The sequence below is a fragment of the Xyrauchen texanus genome, chromosome 16 (assembly GCF_025860055.1).
Source record: "Xyrauchen texanus isolate HMW12.3.18 chromosome 16, RBS_HiC_50CHRs, whole genome shotgun sequence".
Taxonomy (NCBI): domain Eukaryota; kingdom Metazoa; phylum Chordata; class Actinopteri; order Cypriniformes; family Catostomidae; genus Xyrauchen; species Xyrauchen texanus.
In genome coordinates, this window is record NC_068291.1 from 16036094 (window position 1) to 16056117 (window position 20024).

General features: G+C 38.4%; 1 protein-coding gene across 1 annotated transcript; it reads left to right on the top strand.

Annotated features, from left to right (window-relative positions):
• Nucleotides 1–3282: 3282 nt before the first annotated feature.
• On the top strand, nucleotides 3283–8978 carry LOC127657278 (mRNA decay activator protein ZFP36L1-like). Its single transcript, XM_052146005.1, has 2 exons — nucleotides 3283–3447; nucleotides 4616–8978. The coding sequence occupies exons 1-2, from the start codon at nucleotides 3376–3378 to the stop codon at nucleotides 5678–5680; spliced, it is 1137 nt and encodes a 378-aa protein (XP_052001965.1). The 5' UTR covers nucleotides 3283–3375; the 3' UTR covers nucleotides 5681–8978.
• The last annotated feature ends 11046 nt before the right edge of the window (nucleotides 8979–20024 follow it).

Genomic DNA, 20024 nt, shown 5'->3' on the forward strand with positions numbered 1-20024 from the left:
GACTGCAAAGTAATCCTGCAAGAGATATTTCATTCCATAACTCCTACTACAATTTCAATCTCTCCTGCTCCCTTTCTTGTTAAACAAATAACACAGATATGTATATATAAGAGTGTGTACAGCACAGATTGAAATGAAGTGATCCGTCTACTATGGAGATTGAACTGTTGCATATTAACATACAAATGGAAAGAGTTTCACAAAAATGAATTCACAAATAAAAAGAAATTATATTTTTAAATTGAAAACGTATTTACAAATATATTTTTAAACTCAAACACAACTCTGTCCAGCATTCATTTGTGAATCGCGCACATTTATTTGTGGATCGCTTCCTGTGCATTTGCGGATTGCTATAAGCATTTGTCGATTTTGAAACAAATCTAGTGTCGAGATGTGCATACAAATCTACAAATAGGTGGACTCCACACACCGTCTACTCAAGCCAATCAGATTAGGGCCACATTGCTCGGAACAATCACAGAGTCACAGAGCTCTCATGAGCATGGAATCAAGCACATACAGATAAGCTCCAAGGCCACAAACTTTTAAAGAAAAAGATATCATCAGAGGAATACTGTGACTTAAGGTTCGTATCATTTTATCTCAGTTGTAAAAATGTGTAGTGTCTTGTTAAATGTCTACAGCTGAAAATTGCCCGTTTGTGGAGTGTCCTAATCATTTCCTTTATAGATAATCTGGCTGACTATACAAGTCTGCTGTTTCAATTTTAACCAAGTTTCTTGACTGAAAGGCATCATCAAAACCTTTACACTTAATGGTACATGGCAGATCCAAACAGACACACTACTAGACACTACAAAAGATCAGTATTACAGACAGTGTATTTATAAAACATGAATCATATTAGATGATCTTAGAAGCACAAACCATAAATGAATACCCTATAATACACAGTGAACAAGATCTGCTATGGCATTAATTTGGTTTATAGCGATCTGCAAATGCACAGGAATCAATCCACAAATATATGTGCGCGATTCACAAATTAATTCTGGAAAGAGTTGTGTTTGAGTTAAAAAAAAAGTTTTTCATTTGCAAATCTCATTTTATTTATTTGTGAATTCACTTTATTTTTGTGAAACTCCTTACATTTATTTGTGAACCAACATTTCTATTTGTGAATCTCTTTCCATTTGTATGTTAATATGCAACAACTCCATCTCCATACTCTACAGGCCAACAGGCCACACTGTCCAAAAGGTCTGAAAGCACACAACAGCCACAATGAGTTGTATTTCAAGAAATGTGCATGATCTGTAACATACGCATTATAAAATAAAATGGTTTACTATAACTTTATACAAAATATTTCGGTTTAAGGTGGGCTGAAGAAGCCCTAGGTGTATTTTTGAACTTATCAGTTAGCTGAGAAAACTTTGAGATGTTATCTTCAGCCAGCATTCAGGGTTGTCTCTCTTACACCCTGGAAAGATTACTCTATACAGTAAAACTTCCATGTGAAAAAATGCACCCTCATAATTTTAAATCTCTTTGCCAATGAGTATAAAACATACTGGATATGACATAAGCATGTTCAAATAAGTTTATTGCATCTGACCAACAGTCATGTCATACACACTGAAAGGAGGTGGAGAGAACAGGGATGACCCCACCCTCCCCGCCCCGCTCTCCTCTGCCCCACACACAGCCCAGGGCAATGTAGCGTTGAAACAAACATCTCTAGTAAATCTCCATCTCTTGCTTTTTCCCCTCCTCCAATTCTTTTTTTTTTTACTTTTGTCCTAAGTTGGGCTGATCTTCCTCAGCTCTAAAACAAATACAGAATAACTCTGTCGGTGGAGACAGTGTGTCTTGCTCTGTCCTGGATTGGTGGGGTGGACAAGGGGATTCTTTCCTGAGCACCATTATAACACTTAATTTAAATACATAGTTTTATTTCTTCTGTATCCATAAGAAAGTTTAACGTAAAAGAAAGTCTGGTAACACTTAACAATACGGTTCCATTTATTAACATTAGTAAATGCATTTGGCGTAATGAACTAACAAATATATATTTACAGCATTTATTAATATTTGTTAATGTTGGTTAATAAAATTTTAATTGTAGAATTGTAAAATTAAAAACATATTGTATTAACTATCGTTAACACACAACTTTTGATTTTAAAAATGCACTAACATAGGTTAAAATTAACAAAGATACACAAATGCTGCAAAGGCATTGCTAATTGTTAATTCATGTTAACAAATGGGTCCTTATTGTAAAGTGTTACCAAAAGTCTTAATTTGGGTAATACCAGGGAAAGCTGGTGTTTGTCTAAGAAGGGGTTAAATTTTCAGGAGCTCACCGGAAAGTCCTTCAAATGATATTTAAAGCTTTAAATGTGAACATTGACTACAAACCAGGTGGTATTTGGGAACAAATATAGAATTTTAAGTAAATTTGATCACGGACGTGGCATGGTTTGAACAAAGTTAGCATGTGATGGAATTCTTCATGAATCGATTTCCTTCACAGCTACTTGATCATAACCGGAAGCTATCGAAATGCAAATGTTGTTTAAATATATTTTTAAATGCTGCCAGGACTTCTGGAAGAAGTTATAAAGCATAATTTTCATCTAATAATAAGAGCACCGATTTAACGCACCTGTTGCACGTGAAACGCACATGGAAAACAAACACGCAAATGCGTCCTTACAGAAGAAAGAAAACCCGCCATCAATTCATGAACAGAATCGGAACGACGTTGCTATAGTTTTGTTTTACTCAAACCAAACATGGCTGTTAAAAAGTTCCTCTGTTTGCTTTCACACATAACAAACACTGATCAACACAAGCTCCCTGATTTACTTGTTGTTGTTCGCTAAGGGGCCGTTCACACCGAACACGCTCTTGCACTAAAGAAAGCTTGACGCAGAGCCACGAGCGCAGGTGTCTCGAGACAGTTTAAATATATATTTTAACTTAACACGGTATTTAAAAACGCGGCGCTTTTTTTAAGCAAGACGCTGATAAAAATCAGCAGACACGGCGCTACTGTTAAAGACATCCGTGAGCGTATTTGTATAGAAAAACAATTGGGAAAACATCGCGGACGCCCGCAAAAACGCGTTCGGTATGACAGAGTTCTAGCAAACCCTATACACTGCATTATACTCCAGAGAGAGAAGTAGGGCAAAACTTATATATATATAAAAAAAGTGATTCAGCTGGGAAAGAAACGCCCCATGTATTGACGCTCTGTGGCCCCTCCTGCGGGTGTCTTATAAAGGAAATGCTGCGTTGCGAAGCAGGACAGAGGGGGTTCTCTGATAGGGCAACTAAAGTTTACACAACCAGAACCCATCTTTTACCCTTTCAAGTATCAGATTCTCCTACGTTTGATTTATGCTCGATTGGAAGATGACCACGGCCGTGGTGTCGCCTTTCTTCGACTTTAGCGAAGTGATCAACAACAAGGTAAGAGAAAAGATTCAATGGGGTTTGTCTTCTGGAATGTATTCGATTAGACTTTGTTTTGAAGTCCGAGTGGGCATACGTAGGCATTGCAAGTTGTCAAAAACAACCACGACTCAAAAGTTCAGTTGCTTTCTTCGATCGAAAGACATCAGAAATAGTTTTAGTTCAAATGTATCAATGCATGAGTCTGAAGTACGTACTGCAGTCTGTGGGCATGCATGCATCCAGTGAAATTTCCTGCTTGGCATGTTCTGGTGAATCCGTGGCTGTGATTTCACAACACATGCATGTTTCGGGATGCTACCTTGTTTATCACGTTTATCAACTAGAGATTGGAGCAACAGGTTGCACCATTTGCTATGGAAAGTATTGCCAATCTTGACAAAATTGTTTTGAGGGGGGTATGTTTGGTTGTAAAAAATTGGCATCAGTAAACAGGATTTGTTGTTAAAATAGGACTGACGTACTGCAGTCATGGCTGTCTCGTGATTTCATTGAATTAAACTTTTAGAGGAGTGACTTGGAAAATCAAGTGAGTCAAGCGGATGAGCTGATAGAAGATATGAGCTTGTTGCAGTGGAGAATTTGCAGTTAACCAACAACTAAACATTTTTTCAGTGGAGTTAATGTGTTTTTCTGTTGTGCAGCTGTGGAATTACGATCTGAACACTTCTGGAGCCAAAAAACTCTTGTTGCCTGATCCAAACTCTTATAAGGCTAGAATTAATAAAATCCACTCACTGCTGATTTAAGATCGACAGATTTGCATGTCAACTACATAACAGTGTAACTGTTTGAAAAAATTACTACTGTTATGTATATAAATATATGGAGCCTAATATTAAACTTTGATATGTGTAACCTAACTTTGAACATTGAACAGTGTATTCCACTTAAGTATTCCTTAAATCCTTTGATATGTTTCTGTGTAATCAAAAATGTCACAACATATTTAAGATTGGGGATGGGAACCAAAAGTTTAACAATCTGTCATTGAAAAACTTCTCTTGATAATTGAACACTTCTTTGAATATTGGGGGAGTCATTGTGGTTATGACCCAGTGTATGGTTTTAATGTTTTGGCTTCTGGCCCACATGTAAGTAACGTGACAAACATTTTTTTTAAATGTGAATGTCCTCATTTTCGTTTTTGTTTCTTCTTTTGTAGAATATAATGCTGAACTACAATAACAACATCCTCAGTACTCCGCACCCTGTCTCTGTCCCTTGCACTGGGGTCAATCTGACCATCTCCACCCCCACCGGGAGCCTGCTGGACAGGAAGGCTGTGGGAACACCCTCCACTGGTGGGGTTTACCAGCGCCGGCACTCTGTCACTTCGGCTAGTACCAAACTCAACCAAAACCAGTTCTTAAACATTGCAAAGGCAGATCCATCCCTGCTCAACTCTGGGACCGGCAGCAGCAACAAAGAGAACTGGCTTCGAGACCGTTCTTTCTCAGAAACGGGGGATCGCCTGCTACAGAAGTGTTCAGGCCCTGGAGGCCCCAACAGTCAGGTCAACTCCAGCCGCTACAAGACAGAGTTATGCAGACCTTTTGAGGAGAATGGTGTCTGCAAGTACGGTGATAAGTGCCAGTTTGCCCATGGCATTCATGAGTTGCGAAGCCTAAGCCGCCATCCCAAGTACAAGACAGAGCTCTGCCGCACATTCCACACCATCGGCTTCTGCCCCTATGGCCCACGTTGCCACTTCATCCACAATGCGGAAGAGCGCCGTGGACCTCCACCTACTCCGTCCCCTCTTTCAGCCTCCAATAAGATGGACCGGCCACGTCTCCAGCACAGCTACAGTTTTGCAGGGTTCCCCAGCTCAGGAGGCCTGCGGGACAGCCCCACCTCCATCACCCCTCCACCTATGTTTCCCCCCGACGAGCTACCAGAGTGGCCTAGCAGCAACCCCTTCACGTATTCCAGCCAGGAGCTGGCCAACCTTTTCAGTCCCAGCCTGGGCAGCGCACCTTTGTCTTTGTCTTGCACCGACCCCTCCACCCAGGCACCATCCTCTCCAACCTCAACCCCTTACTACTTCAGGGCTATGTCAGAGTCTCCCCAGCTCTTTGAGTCTCCATCCAGCCAGCCTGACTCTTTGTCTGACCAGGAGGGCTACCAGAGCAGCTGTGGTGGAAGTCTGAGCGGCTCCGAATCGCCCATCCTCGATACCACCCGGAGGTTGCCCATCTTCAGCAGGCTTTCCATCTCTGATGACTAAAGCACACTGAGCCAGACACAATTACCCACTTTCCACTGCATGCAGCAGTCTTTGGCAGAGTGGATGAGATGCTAGCACTCCCTCTACTTCTTGCCATTTCTCTGGCCTTCTAGAAGCCGTAGACTTCCCTCCTTGTGTCACCTCTGCTCTGAAAACAATGCAATGAATTAAGGGATTTTTCTTTTTCTGAAAACTCTTTTTAACCAGAACAAGCTAAAACTCTCCCAGCCTTAAAATCCTCCTGTTTTTCTGGGCCTCGTTTTGCAGAGCCCCTGCAACGTTCTTGGTGTGACCGTGCCAAACACGCAGAGTAGGAAGTGGATTAGCAAAATGCTAATCATGAGAGGTATGAGACTGTTGTGCCAAGTGCCACTGCTACAATCAAGTGTAGCAGAACCTGTGGCACAGTTCAGGGAGAGATCTGCACCCTTCCCCCTTTGCAAATTGCCACTCTTCTCAAGGACACTCTTTCATAACTAACTAAAGTTTACAAGTGTCATGCTTAGACCTTTAACATCTGTCTTTGTAGACTTGCTTAAAGCAAAAAGAGGAAAATATTGTGAAAAAAAAAAAGTGCCTGGGTTTAAGTGTTGGGGTGAAATGGACCAATGTTTATTTTTTATTTTTATTTTTTTTTTTGTCCTTGTGGCCTGATTATGTAGCGCATGTTTTGAGTGGTTGCTCCCCTCCTTTGAAATTGCAGACTACACCAGTCTGCAGGAAGGACTTCCTCTCATGAGGGTTGAATGAGAATGGAGTTTTGGAATATTTCAGGCACATTTAATTTTCAATCAGGTGCTATATGCTCCATGTCCTATAAATCCAGCACAAAACCCTGAGATGGGATTTTTCCACTCAAAAACAAACAATTCCTTAAGTTTTTGTTGTTTTTGTTATTGTTCCATTTCCCATTAGTTGGTGGTTATTTAATGTTTCTTGGGAAGGGAATCTTTTATTAAACTTCTGTCCCACCTCAAAATGCCCACCTCCCCTCCAAAAAAATTAAATGGAGGGGGAATTCCATCATTCCCAAGGTGCAGTTGAACATCACTTTTGTTCTTCATTCAAACATGCTTTTTCCATAGATTTTGCTCATTGGAGCACTTTGTAATTTCATCACTCATCTATTCACCTCTTGGTTTTTTATTATGGTCATTGTTTATAATTATTATGGTTATATTATTGTTTGAAAACCTTCCGGAGTAAAAGGTTTTGCTTGTCACTGCTTATTTAACTTATCAAAAACATATTTATTGGTGATCATATGCATTTTTTTTTTTTTTTTTTTTTTTGTTAATTTTGTTTGTATTTATCTTGATAATGAAACGATAGAATATATTTTCTTTTATGTTTAAATTATGATCTTCTGCATTAATCTTATGATTGTGAAGATGTGTCAGCTTTCTTTTTTCACAATTTAATATATTGTACTACAATTACTTTTGTTGGCAACTACACTTAAAATGAAACTTAATTTAAAAGCAAAAGCAAAAAATCCTCTGCATTTTGATTTATTTATTGTAGATTTATTATCATTCCCAAATATTTGACTGCAAAATCAGTACTACCATACATTCATTCCTTGATAATTGAACTATCAAAAGAGCATCAATACCGTTGTTTTATTTAAAGAAACGTTTTCATCCAACCTCTTCACCTGTTTTTCACACTTGAGGCAAGCCTTGTCACCCACTGGTAGCAGAATGATTTTTCCTAACCATTTAATAATGGTGGCAAAAACCTCAGTTCTTAAGTATTGAACATTTACATTTTATAGTGATGACAACTTGGATTATCAATCCACTTTAAAGAATGTTTGAGCCTGGTCATAGATTTGACATAATGTGGGAAAAAAAACTTGCAAAGCAATTTTATTTTTGATTAAAGCAAGTTTGATTCAAGATGCGGAGAGATTCGTGGCCTTAAAATTTGCGCACCACATTTGTAATACCACCATGAAGTGCATTTTTATTGTTTGTTATGAAGTTTAAGGGTTGATGAGGATTTTGCAGGTAATGAACCTCCAGTGTTAAAAGCAGCTTCTTCAGTTGTGGTGGAGGATATGATGAATTGCAGGCTATAACTGTGACAATGGGTTAAAGTTCTGTTCATGATGTTTGGAGAGCTCCTAGCCTAAATGTAAAGTGCCTCTTTTACACATTCCATGAGCAAGTGTTCTTTGCCTCAAAAGTAGCTGGGATGCTACTTTTTAAAAAAATTATTATTTTTTTTTATGATTTGTTGCTTGGATCCACAATGGTGGAAGCAATGATTGTCCAAGCTGGTTAACATTATAGACGCAAAGAAAGTAAAGAGAGTTGAATGTATTTTGTTTTTTTTATTAACAGCCATTGCTGTTCACTACAGTAATTTCTATGAGTTTATATAAGATTGATCTCTCTTTTGTAATGACTGATTGCAGTTAAAACCAATAAAACCCATATTTTTGGAAAGAAAAGTGATCTGGAGTATAATTTTGTGCAGTATTAACTCTGGGAAGTGCATGAAAAAGTGGATAACTTGGGACAAGGAGGAAGGATGTTTTGCTGTCAAATGCTATTAAAACTGAAAGTTTAATAACGTAATAATGGTGTGTACATAGCAATAATGCAGGGGAAATGGTTTTGGTGATGCGTGCAACCAAAATGGCTTGAGACCGACTCTTGGTCCAAACCTTACTCTGAATTATACAGAGCCTCTTGACTGACTGCTGAGAAAAGCAAGCACAAGCTTATTATTTGGTTGGGACAACAATTTTCACAGAGGCCCAAATTTAGACCATTATGGCTTTCCTAATCATTGTGGATCTTGCAACCATAATGTAGGAAAATAGATATACTGCATATTATCAAACACTTTGACCCATGATTGACTGTGTGATGAGGGAGTTGCTATGTGGAGCATGGCCATTGGTAGTCTGCAGAAAGATTGGTGGGATGCTGACCTGACTGTGGTCAAACTCCAGTTGGATTTCTCTTATTGCACCACACAGTTGCTGATGGGAAATCTGCTTCCCTGGTTTCTGCCGAAATGAGTTTGAGGAGAGATCTCAGAAGTCAAAGCGTGACACATTACATCAGATTTACTGTTAAGGCCTGGCTGTTATGTAACTTAGTCCTCAAAAAGATGAATTTAAACGAAACCCCCACTTCTAACACATACGGTTACTGTGACACAGGATCTCAAAAGTTTAGGGGGAATCGCTACTGTTTAAATATTTTTTTCATTTGAATGCTGTGAAGTGATCCTACACACGGATCCAACAAATATTAGAGATTTGGGATCAAATGGAACAAAAACTTGCTGATTTCAAAGATGTTTAATAAAGCATATGTTGATAAACAGTTCAACTCAGATCACAATTATTATCCTTTTACAAACCATCTTCTCTCACCCTCTCTTTTTTATCCCTTTTTTCAGTCTAGCTATAAAAAAGTATTTGGATGCTTAAGCCACACTCCAAAATGTAAAAATATAATTGAATAAATAACAAAATATCAAATCAAGTGGCATTTATTATGAAGAAAAAAGCACACTTTTCAAGCAAAAAGTACTTAGTAGGTTTTAAATGATAAAACAATAGATATATTGTTCAAAATGAAGACAAAAGCATTTGTACATTTTCTGGATGTCAAATTCTAGCTAAACATGTCCTTAATGAATGTGCTAAACTACACCTAGTTAACCTGCAAAGAATCCTGCGTGCACTTGAGGGGAACTGACTTCACATATCCACCAAACATCACCTTGGGACCAGTTGTTTAAAAGTAAATGTAAAATTGGTAAACAAAAGTGAAGTTAGATCTGAGGTCTAGCTTTTGTTTGTAGATGCCTTTTGATTATACTGTATATTTTGTTGTCTAATGCAATGAAATTCTTACATTTACTTGTGGTTTAGGTGGTCAAATACTTTCTGTGGTCTCCAAAAGGATTTCTCAATGTGATTAAAATTCTGAATACAAACAATGGATTCCTAAGAAGCCATTCACACCTGGAGCAAACATTTGCACTGCGACAAAGCAAGGTTTTTTATGGTATGTCAATCTGCACCCCCCCCTGTCAAATAAAATATGAGCTTTGGATCATGTGTCAGGAGCTGCTGCAGTTACCAAAACCAGCACAAATGCAATCCAATCTTAAACCTAGTTGCCACCAAGTTTAAGACATGCTATAAATATAAAACAACAAAACAGCATTTAAATATGTTCCCAGTTGGTCTATTTCCATTGTGCATGTGATGGAAACAACTCTGCACCATTTAATTGGTATGATGTGTCAGGTATACCTTTATAAAGAAACCCTCAACCTCCTCAGCTTTCCTCCATTGCACTCACTCTCTCCACACTCATGAGTGAGGCCACATCCTGCAACACTTGTGTAAAGTGTGCCTGTAAACATATAGGTGCACAAGGTATTCTCGTCATAACAGGAAGCATGACTTTGTTTCGTTCACGTTGCTGGAGAGGGGGGGGGGGGGGCACAGCCCGGAAAGTTTCAAGTGTGGCTTTTGAAGCTGCTGTTCACCTGAATATGAGAAAGAATGAGAGCACCTGTGTATCAGGGTTGATGGACTTTGTAATTCCTTTATTAGGAAGTCATGGAATGGATTGCTATGTTATGCAGAGAGCAAATAGAGCTGCTCTCTGTATCGCTAGCTACAGCTGAGCATGTATTTGTTTACATATAGCCTATGTGAATGAAGTGGAAGGCCATGGTCAGAGATTACTTCTGACTAAAAGCAACGTTTTTGTGGGATTAGGGCTTCTAATAAGGGGTTTTTATTTGCAGACTAACAAGACAACTCATGAAAACAATAAGGACATATATGTCTGTAAATAAGTGTATCACTACAGTGTTACTGTAAAGCCAAGAAATAACAAGTTGGTTGTGTCGTAGATTAATTTTCAAAGCCCTGTTGGCACGCAACTGGTTTCAGGTTGCAACAAAATAACGCCAGAAGACAGTGAAGTAGACAATTTTTAAACCTTCCTTGCTACAAAGACTAGTTCAACCAGCCTGCAAATCCCAGGTTAATGCTAGTTAGTGCTGGTTTAGTGCTGGTCCAGCAAAACCTAGCTGGTGAAGCTTGTTGACCAGCATTGCCTTTTTTATTAAGCTGGTTATGCTAGTTTAAAAACCTGGGAATATCAACAGCATCCCTTGCTGGGGAACAAACACCCAAAACTGCTCATTGGAGCACTTTGTTATTACATCACTCATCTATTCACTTCTTGGTTTTTTATTTTCATTGTGGTCTATTGGTGCTTGCTAAAGAAAGCATTACTATTACTGTTGCTTATACTAGGGTAAGGGAATTTGAACGAAAATTGCGTATTATAATTTGGTGTGCAACTCATCCCAAACCATGTACTATGGACATGAATGATACCTCAAATTTTGCGGCTTGTTGAGAAGAGTTGTGCTTTTTTAAGTGATCAGACTTACAATTTTCCTGGCAGACCATAAAACAAGCATAAATGTCTGATGGACCATTGAAGGAGGCACCAGAGCCATCATTTGGGACAAGAATCTCATACAGACTTGGGGTGGACTCTTTTGACTTGGGCCAGTAAGAAACCACCAGCCAACCACCAAAAAAATAAACACTCTAGAAACCACCCAGCAATTCCCTAAAAGCCTCTGAGAACACCTTATCAATCACATAGAAATGCCCTGGCAACCATCAAAATTACTAGATCCACTGACATCTAAAGCGATTAACTTCATGTGAGTAATATCCCTTTAATGCAAATCAGGTCACTTGGCGGAAATGTTCATAATCCTTCTGGTCAGCTATTTATTTACTTTTTATTGGATACAATGGAATGCATGTACAGCTCCTTCTTGAATGGGGAAAGACCAAAAAAGCCACCAATCCTTTAGAGGAGCATCAAAATGTCCAGCTGCCCTTCCTTACACGTTATTTTTTTTATTGAACCTTTATTTAACCAGGTTTGTCTCATTGAGATATACAGTCTGTTTTTCAAGAGAGACCTGGCCAAGATAGCAGAACAAATTAGATCACACAATCACAAAACAAACACAAAAAAGGCAAAGACAACTCAAGTGCATTTTAATTAAATAAAAGTGCCATTAATTAAAACATTTGCACGTGTGGATGGACTCATGTTCTATAGTTTTAACATAACCTTTAAAATCATTTAAGGAAATTAGACACTGTAGTTTAAGTGTTTTCTGTAGGTCATTCCAAGTAGAAGGTGCAACAAACATGAAAGCCTTTTTGAAGAACTCTGTCCGGGCTTGAGGTACATTCAATGAAATTGTTTTCTGGGACCGTAAAATAGAAGTACTCTATGTAAAAGAAAGAAATTCAGATATGTAACATGGAAGCCTGCCTATAATGCCCTTATATAAAAAGATATAAAGGTGAGTAAGCCGGCGAATTGATAGAGGAGGCAAATTCACTGTGGAGTAAAGTGTACAGTGATGAGTGAGGGGTCTGCAATTTGAAATAAATCTTAAAGCTCCATGAAACACAGCATCCAACCTCTGAAGACACTTAGATGGGGCATTCATATACAACAGATCACCATAATCAATAATAGAGAGAAATGTGGCATCGACTATCTTTTTTCAAGCAGAAAATGTAAAACAAGATTTGTTCCTAAAGAAAAAACCTAGCTTTAATTTCAACTTAACTAGGAATGTAAGTCCCACATTGCAGTTTAAAATGCCAGTAAATGTTATACATGTCATTAAAGGACCCGATAGCTGTCGTGGAACTCTCTCCCCATCAGACAATTGCCTCCTCAAAAACATTTATTGGCATTTTAAACTGCAATGTGGGACTTACATTCCTAGTTTGGTGATCAATTACAATTCAGTCATTCACTTCATTCAGAACGGAGTCATTCTTTAGAATTCAGAACTTCTCAAACCTAAGCCCAGCTGTCCTCTCCCTGGTTGATACTCACCACACAAACACATTCTGAAGCTATGCAGTTTTACACTACTCTGGTCATGAATATTAACCTTGGCCCCCAGGATGTTTCCATAGTAGTCATCACATAGTGTATTTTACTTCTGCAGAGCAACCCTTCACCTAGATGAGAAGCAAAAACGTACAACAGAAAAAAAGGCGTGAGGGAAAAAAAGAGCTTGAAAAATGTGTGGTTTGGAAAGGTTCCAAAGAGAAGGTAACTGGTTGTGGAACCAGGTGCAAGGGAAAGTGTGGTGTGGACTGCACCAAAACACTGAGTTCCGTTTTCAGCATTGCTCTGGCTATTTCACTGGCTGATAAAACAGCACAATGTGATGAAAAAAGACAGAGATTAGAATGGAGAGTGCTGAAGCTGAGAGTCATGTCAAATCTCTTAAATGTACTGTGTACATTATGTTTGGTTTTGGCCTTAGTGTGGGATTTTGGAAGCTTCTGTTTGAGATGAATATGAGAGAGAGGCTGAACTCTCTGCTATACAGCAACTGAGCTATCACTTCGGTGCTGGAAAAAAAGACATAATGGATATCTGATGTTATGCTAGAGGACAAAATGCTATGGTTGATATGTAAAACTATGACCAAAAAAGTGTGTCTAAAGTTTAGGCACACATGCTTGCATGTGTTTGCTTCATTTCATGTGTGTGTGCGCAAGGCTATATATTATCTTAACACATTCAACAGCGACATTTCAACTTCCTGTCAAAGGCCATCATTATACACTAAAGTTTTCTCAAATTGTTTGATGTTGCTTTTGACATTTTAGGGACTTGAGGGTACAAGACTGACGTGCAATCTTTCTGAAGCTGCAAACCACGTTTCTTTCATGTACTTCCTGCCTCACACTTCATCAAACCTTTGGAGACTCAAAAACATATTGTCAAGCAGCATCTGGCCTTGATTGGTTTTCATAGCCTCTCACTCTGATAATTCAAACATTCAACTGCTCTTAATGTGATTTCATATATAGTTGGTTCAAAACTACATTCCTGCGACTTAAAGGGTTCAGATTTAGATGAAGATTTTAGGTATAATGGGCTGTTTACACTGACAGCAAGTTGCACTAACAAAGTGACCAGAAGTTCTTCTTTATCAATGAGAGCTAGTGATTCAAGGTGAAATAAGGAAAAGATACCATTGGCGATACAACAAAGTTGAGCAAATTTGCAGCAGTGAGATTAAGCAACCACCAATGGGACTACCAACCTGATCAAAGTGGCAAATCATGAGATGAACCGAACCATGCTCATATGGAAATTCTACAGGAATTCGTCCTCAACATGCTACCCTATGGAGGAAAAAAGGCTAAACAACCATTTGCAGCAACATAGTGACCATCAATATTTCATGCTCAAAGGAAGTTTGAGGTGATTTGAGGCAAAACGTGTGACAAAGATCTTTGGTGCTACAACAAAGTTGAGCAACTTTGTAAATGTGCGGCAACACAGTGCAGCCACTTCCAATTGGAGGGCTCAATTTAATTGCTTCCAGAGTGAATGCACCTTAACAATGATAAGAGACAGGTAGATGTGGTGTTAAAGGACAAACTTTAGATTGTAAGTGGCAGGAAACCTGGGTTATTAGTGTGAGAATGTGGGGGTGAAGAGAAAGGTAATGGAATGAGTGGGTACACTTGGACACATGTCAATCCAGAACTGTAACTGAACATGACCAAACCTTCATGATCCAAGAAGAAGCTCAACTTGGCTCCATCAGCACATTCCAGAAATTCCACTCTAAATGAGATACAAAAGGGACAGTTAAATTTCATAAAAGACAAATAACCTTGAAAGTAATGTTGGCTTAATGTTTGTTTTTAATGTCTGTGTAGATTTGTCAAAGCATTTAGGAAACCGTTTACCAGCATCTGTGAGCTTTGTTACAGGTTAGCATTTGTCTTCTGATGCCAATGAAGCGTTTAAACAAACACTCATGCTCTAACATGTCAGAAAAGAGATTTAGAGGCCAATGAGCTGTTTTATCTTCTGGATGAACCTGAAGTAGATGCCTAAGGGGGAATATTGCCCTAACCTTTTTCACACACTCAAACACAAACCAACGTTGTCCTTATCCACAGTGGGACCTTGAGTGAGCACTAAGAACTGACACACTTCCATAACCTGCTCTCTCAAAATAACCCATGATAACACTTTTATAACAGACAGACAAACAAAGAACTGATAACAGGCTAATCTCATGACTGTTTCAAAATGAGTCATCTGTCTGCTAAAGGCTCTGAAGAAAATGTGTGTAGGAAAATAAAATGCAGATTTCTAATCCATGAATAAATTATGTTTGCGATCCAACAAAATCAACTGTGAAAAGTTCTGAAATGTGTAGGTGGTACTAAAACGTACCTGTCTGTGATGATTGAATTGCTTATTAGTACATTAATATTGCATTTTAATGCTAGTTCAGCTGGCAAGTTCCTGACAGGTGACAACATGTCTGTGAAAGCACATGTAGAACAAAAAGATGCATACACAAACACACACAGCACCTAAGGTAAAAAAAAAAATGTCTCCTTTACCACCCGGTAGAACATGCTAAAGGGAGGGATGGGGGAATTAAACTTAAGAAAAATATAAACTGACATAAACTGACATAAACTGAGATATACTGAGATAGTGTTTGTTAATCTCCCCACAGCTTCTCTGAGGCAATGTTCCATCAAGATTAAGCCCAAATGAAACCAGTCGAGCCTGTTCCTGCCATCCCCCTGTCCTCAGGGCATGCTCACTTGCTCAGACAAAGCACACATAGACACATGTGCAAGCTGACTCTTTCTCACTATGGTCTTATGGCGATATGGTTGCACTCTCCTAAAATTGTGAAATGTCATATTGAAGGGGTGTGGAAACTAATAAAGATCATGCATAAATATAAAGTCTGGGCAACCCCACTTCATACCATCAGTTGAAATGTGCTATGGAGGCAGTTGACGAACAGCTAGTCGCTTTTGATCAACAGCTTCAGATATGTCACGGAGTGCAAACACTGGTTTTAGCACCCAAAACTTCCATCAGAAATGTACATATTTTTGACCCTCTGATGTACTGGACTGATGTATGCAGCTCATTTTAGAACTTCAAGGGGTCATATCATAAAGAATCAAATTTTCCTTTAGAGAGCTTGATGTTCTATGAAAATAGCTGTTACTTTAAGAACTTAAAACTTCCTCCACAGTTTAACATTTATTGAAACTGAGCAACAAAAATGACTTGACCGGCCATATTTACATATCAATGACACCTGGTGTTTAGAAACTTGACCCAACCAGTCCAGTGTTGTAAAAAGGAGAGAGCAGGATAAACACTTTTATTCCTATAAAAAGAAGCGATATCAATAGAGTACATTTATGTACTGTGTAAAAGAGTGTCAAACTTGTGTGTTGAGTGCTGTTTCTGGCTGTGTGTAGCACTTACAGCTCTGCATATCCTTCTGAATTATCTTGTATAACATTAGAAACAAAGGGCTTTGCATACAGTAGTCTTACATACAGGATCAAGTCAAAAACACCACACTAAAGACCACCCTACAACTAATTTCCTTGCATTTCATCATAGTAAAACTGACCACTAGTGTGTTCTTAGCGAACACACTAGTGGATTCAAATGAATCTGACTCAAATGGTGACTAAGACATGCTGTCACGCTCCTATGGAGGTAAACAGAGGTTGAGGATGGAGTGCTCTATTGTTTAAGAGACAACATCAGGCTGTTTTAGGGGCACTGGAGAGAGAAGACCAAGGAGGTCAGAGGAAGAGCAGCACAGTGAAACTCAGAGAGCTCTGTAAATCACTGCTTAAATGATCCACCACCTGTTTGTCTTTATGTATGTGTGTATTTACCCTCCTCACAGAAATCACTCCAGACATTTTCACTCAACATTTAAGACAGCTGTGTGACAAAACATTATTAGACACCATTGGCAAATGTCATGCTCTTACCTTGTTTGGCTAGAATTTTGAGGCAGTATGGCATGTATCTTTTGTGAAGAAGACATTCCCAGCATGCATTTTAACTAACTCATTGGAAAAATTAAGTCGAGAGAATTTCAGATTATAAATTTACATTTCATTCAGTATTGAAAAGTAAGGGGAATTAATTTTTTATATAGACCACTTTTTCCAATATTTGTGTATTATACAAAGAGACTTTGTATTCATTTAGATTAAATGTAAAAGTACATACATGTATTTTCATGCTATGTATCTTATCAGAGTATTGTTAGCTTAGCTTCGTTTCTCCAAGTGTCATTAGCTTAGTTAATGTCAAACTCATTCGCATTAACAAAAGCTAGATACAGTGCAACAAATGGAACAATACAAATGTGTCTGAAGACATATTTTAAAATTGATTTGAACTTAACATGAAATCTACAAATGTGGCACTCCTGTGCAAGATGTGGCACAACATTCAAAGGTGACGGTCTAGTGCATTTTTACATAGAGAATCAATTGAAAAACAGAGCAGATTAAGACAAAAACATGTTCAGTGTGAAGGGTCTTAAAAGACAGCTCTATACTTGACAGTAAGACAAAGAACCAAAAATAACCAACCAAAGCAAAATAACCAACAAAAGAATTCCCAAAGAACCAAACAGTCAAACACAAACCCTTCATGGGAAAAAATAGTTGTTGGGCTAAGGTGCTGTGAAGAACCAACAAAGAACCTTAATTTTTACAAGTGACGATGTACCAGCCCATCTACAGCACATTGTATTTATAGGAAAATGCAAATGGGATCCAGGTGTTTTGGAACTTTTTATGTGCACTCAATCATTACAACATAATTGCAAAATAAACATGTTGCATTGATCTCAAAGCACCACTTATCAAGAACAACCATAACAACAAACAATTGCATGTGGGATTCACATCGATCTCAAACCCTCACTGCTCAGGATCAACCAACAACAACAACAACAACAACAATCAAATGTGTTAAGTCATGGCATCCGCTCATGTTATTTCTTCTTCCATTGCATGTCACATGTTTATGATAGCTTTTTCCATTCACATGTGATAAATGTAAGGAATTAATCAGGCTGACAGAGAAGGTTAATGAGTTAGCATCCGAACGCTAGTGGAGATCAGTGAGAAAGATAAGCCGATAGATACTGTTTCAGATGCAGGTAGTACAACAAGAAACACACACACTTTAGTTCTGGTTCTAGAGCCCCCACACCAGGGTGTCTGGGTGACGTCTCAGTGGCATAATCGCTCAGCAAAGCGACACCACTCTCCCGTTCCTGTTAAGGTTTCCAATCGATTCTCCCCACTTAGTGATGCACCCACTGAGAATCATCAGTGATTCTATTGTAAAGAATGTGGAAATAGAGACTCCAGCCACTATTGTTATATGCATTTTGGGTACCAGAGCATCTGCCATCAGAACAAATTTATCAGTGCTGGCTAATGCTAAACGTAGATTTTCTAACATTGTTATTCATGTCGGCACTAATGATGTCCGGCTTCGTCAGTCGGAGAACACTAGAATGTTAAAGAGGTGTGTGAACTTGCAAAAACTAAGTCAGACTCTGTAATATGCACTTGTCCCCTCCCTGCTCATCGTGGTGATGAGCTATACGGTACATTAGTGTCACTGAATGGCTGGATGTCTGAGCGGTGTCTGGAGAATAATTGGAAGAGTTTCTGGGGAAGAACTAACCTGCAAAAGAGAGACGGACTCCATCCCTCCAGGGAAGGTGCCGCTCTCCTCTCTAGTAATTTGGCTCATAGTCTGTATAATGATAGTATTTCACTAACTGGGGCCCAGGTCAGAAAGTAGACAAACTGTTTAATCCAAACATCTGCTAGCTGTCTTGAAACGTCACACGTCACATAAAATACAAAACATAGACACTGTATCACCTAGATACCACATAGAGATTGTGTCTGTTCCATGAACTACCAAACACAAAACTCTCACTAATTAAAAAAAAATGTAAAAGTCAAACTTGAACAAAACAAAAAATTCTGATAAATATCATATGAAGGTAGGGCAACAAACATCTTTCTACATTAGCACTAATTGTAAATGAAATTATTACAGGTATTAGTTTGGATGTGCTCTGTTTGACTGAAAACTGGTTTAAACAGGATGAATATATTAGTTTAAATGAATCTACTCTCCCAGGTTATTGTTATAAACATAAGCCTCACCTGAAGGGTCTAGGAGGAGAGGTTGTTACAATTTACAGTGAAGTTTTTGGTGTTTGGTGGACAGGATATAAGTTTAAGTCTTTTGAATTAATAATGCTTAATTTGACACCGTCAGATATCAACAAAAAATGTCTGTCGATCTTTTGCCCTTGCTACAGTATAGTACACTATAGATCACCCAGGCCATACTCTGGTTTCCTTGGTGAATTTGTAATTTTTTTTTATCAGATCTTGTAGTTACTTTAGATAGAGCTTTAATTGTTGGTGACTTCAGCATTCATATAGATAATGAAAATTACACATTGGGATTAGTATTTATTAGCAGATATTCTCAACTCTCTTGGAGTCAGACAAAATTTGACAGGACCAACTCATCACCATAATATGCTATTTAATTCTGTCACATAGAGTTGATGTTGATACTATAGAAATTCTACCGCAGAGCGATGACATCTCAGATTATTACCTCGTCTCTTGTAGGCTGCGATCAGATAATGTTACTCAATCTACACCATGCTATCGTTCATGTAGAACTATTCTTTCTACCACTAAAGATAGCTTCATTAATAATCTTCCAGATCTATTTTATACACTCAGTAAGCCCCAAAGCCTAGAATAACTTGATGAAATCTAGTTCTCTAGAAATCTAGAAATCTATTCAGTACTGTGGCTAAATTGGTTAGGAATAAAGCCTCGACTGAACCAGATATTCCGACAAGAGTAATGACTTCATGAATTTCTTTACTGATAAAATGTAAATAATCAGAAATAAATTTTGAATTATGCAATCATCTGTCACAGTACCTCAGAAAACAGTGTCTCATAATTTTCCTCATCTGCAACTTCAATCCTTGCTGTCATAGGTCATGAAGAGCTAACAAAACTTATCGAAACATCAAAAGCCAAAACATGTACATTAGATCCAATACCAACTAAGCTCTTAAAAGAGGTATTCCATGTAATCTCAGGACCTCTTCTTAATATTATTAACTTCTTGCTATCCTTAGGACATGTCCCAAGAAACTTTAAATGTGTAACCCGCTCACACACACACAAGACGAGACAGTCACAATGTAAATCAAAACTGCTTTTATTTTTAAAGAGCAGACGAAGGTATAGTGGGGAAAATCCAGAGGGAGAATGGTCGAGGTAAGCGTAGGGTCGAGAGCCGGGGAAACAGGATATAAGAATGATGAGACTAGTGGGAGCAAAAGACAGGGG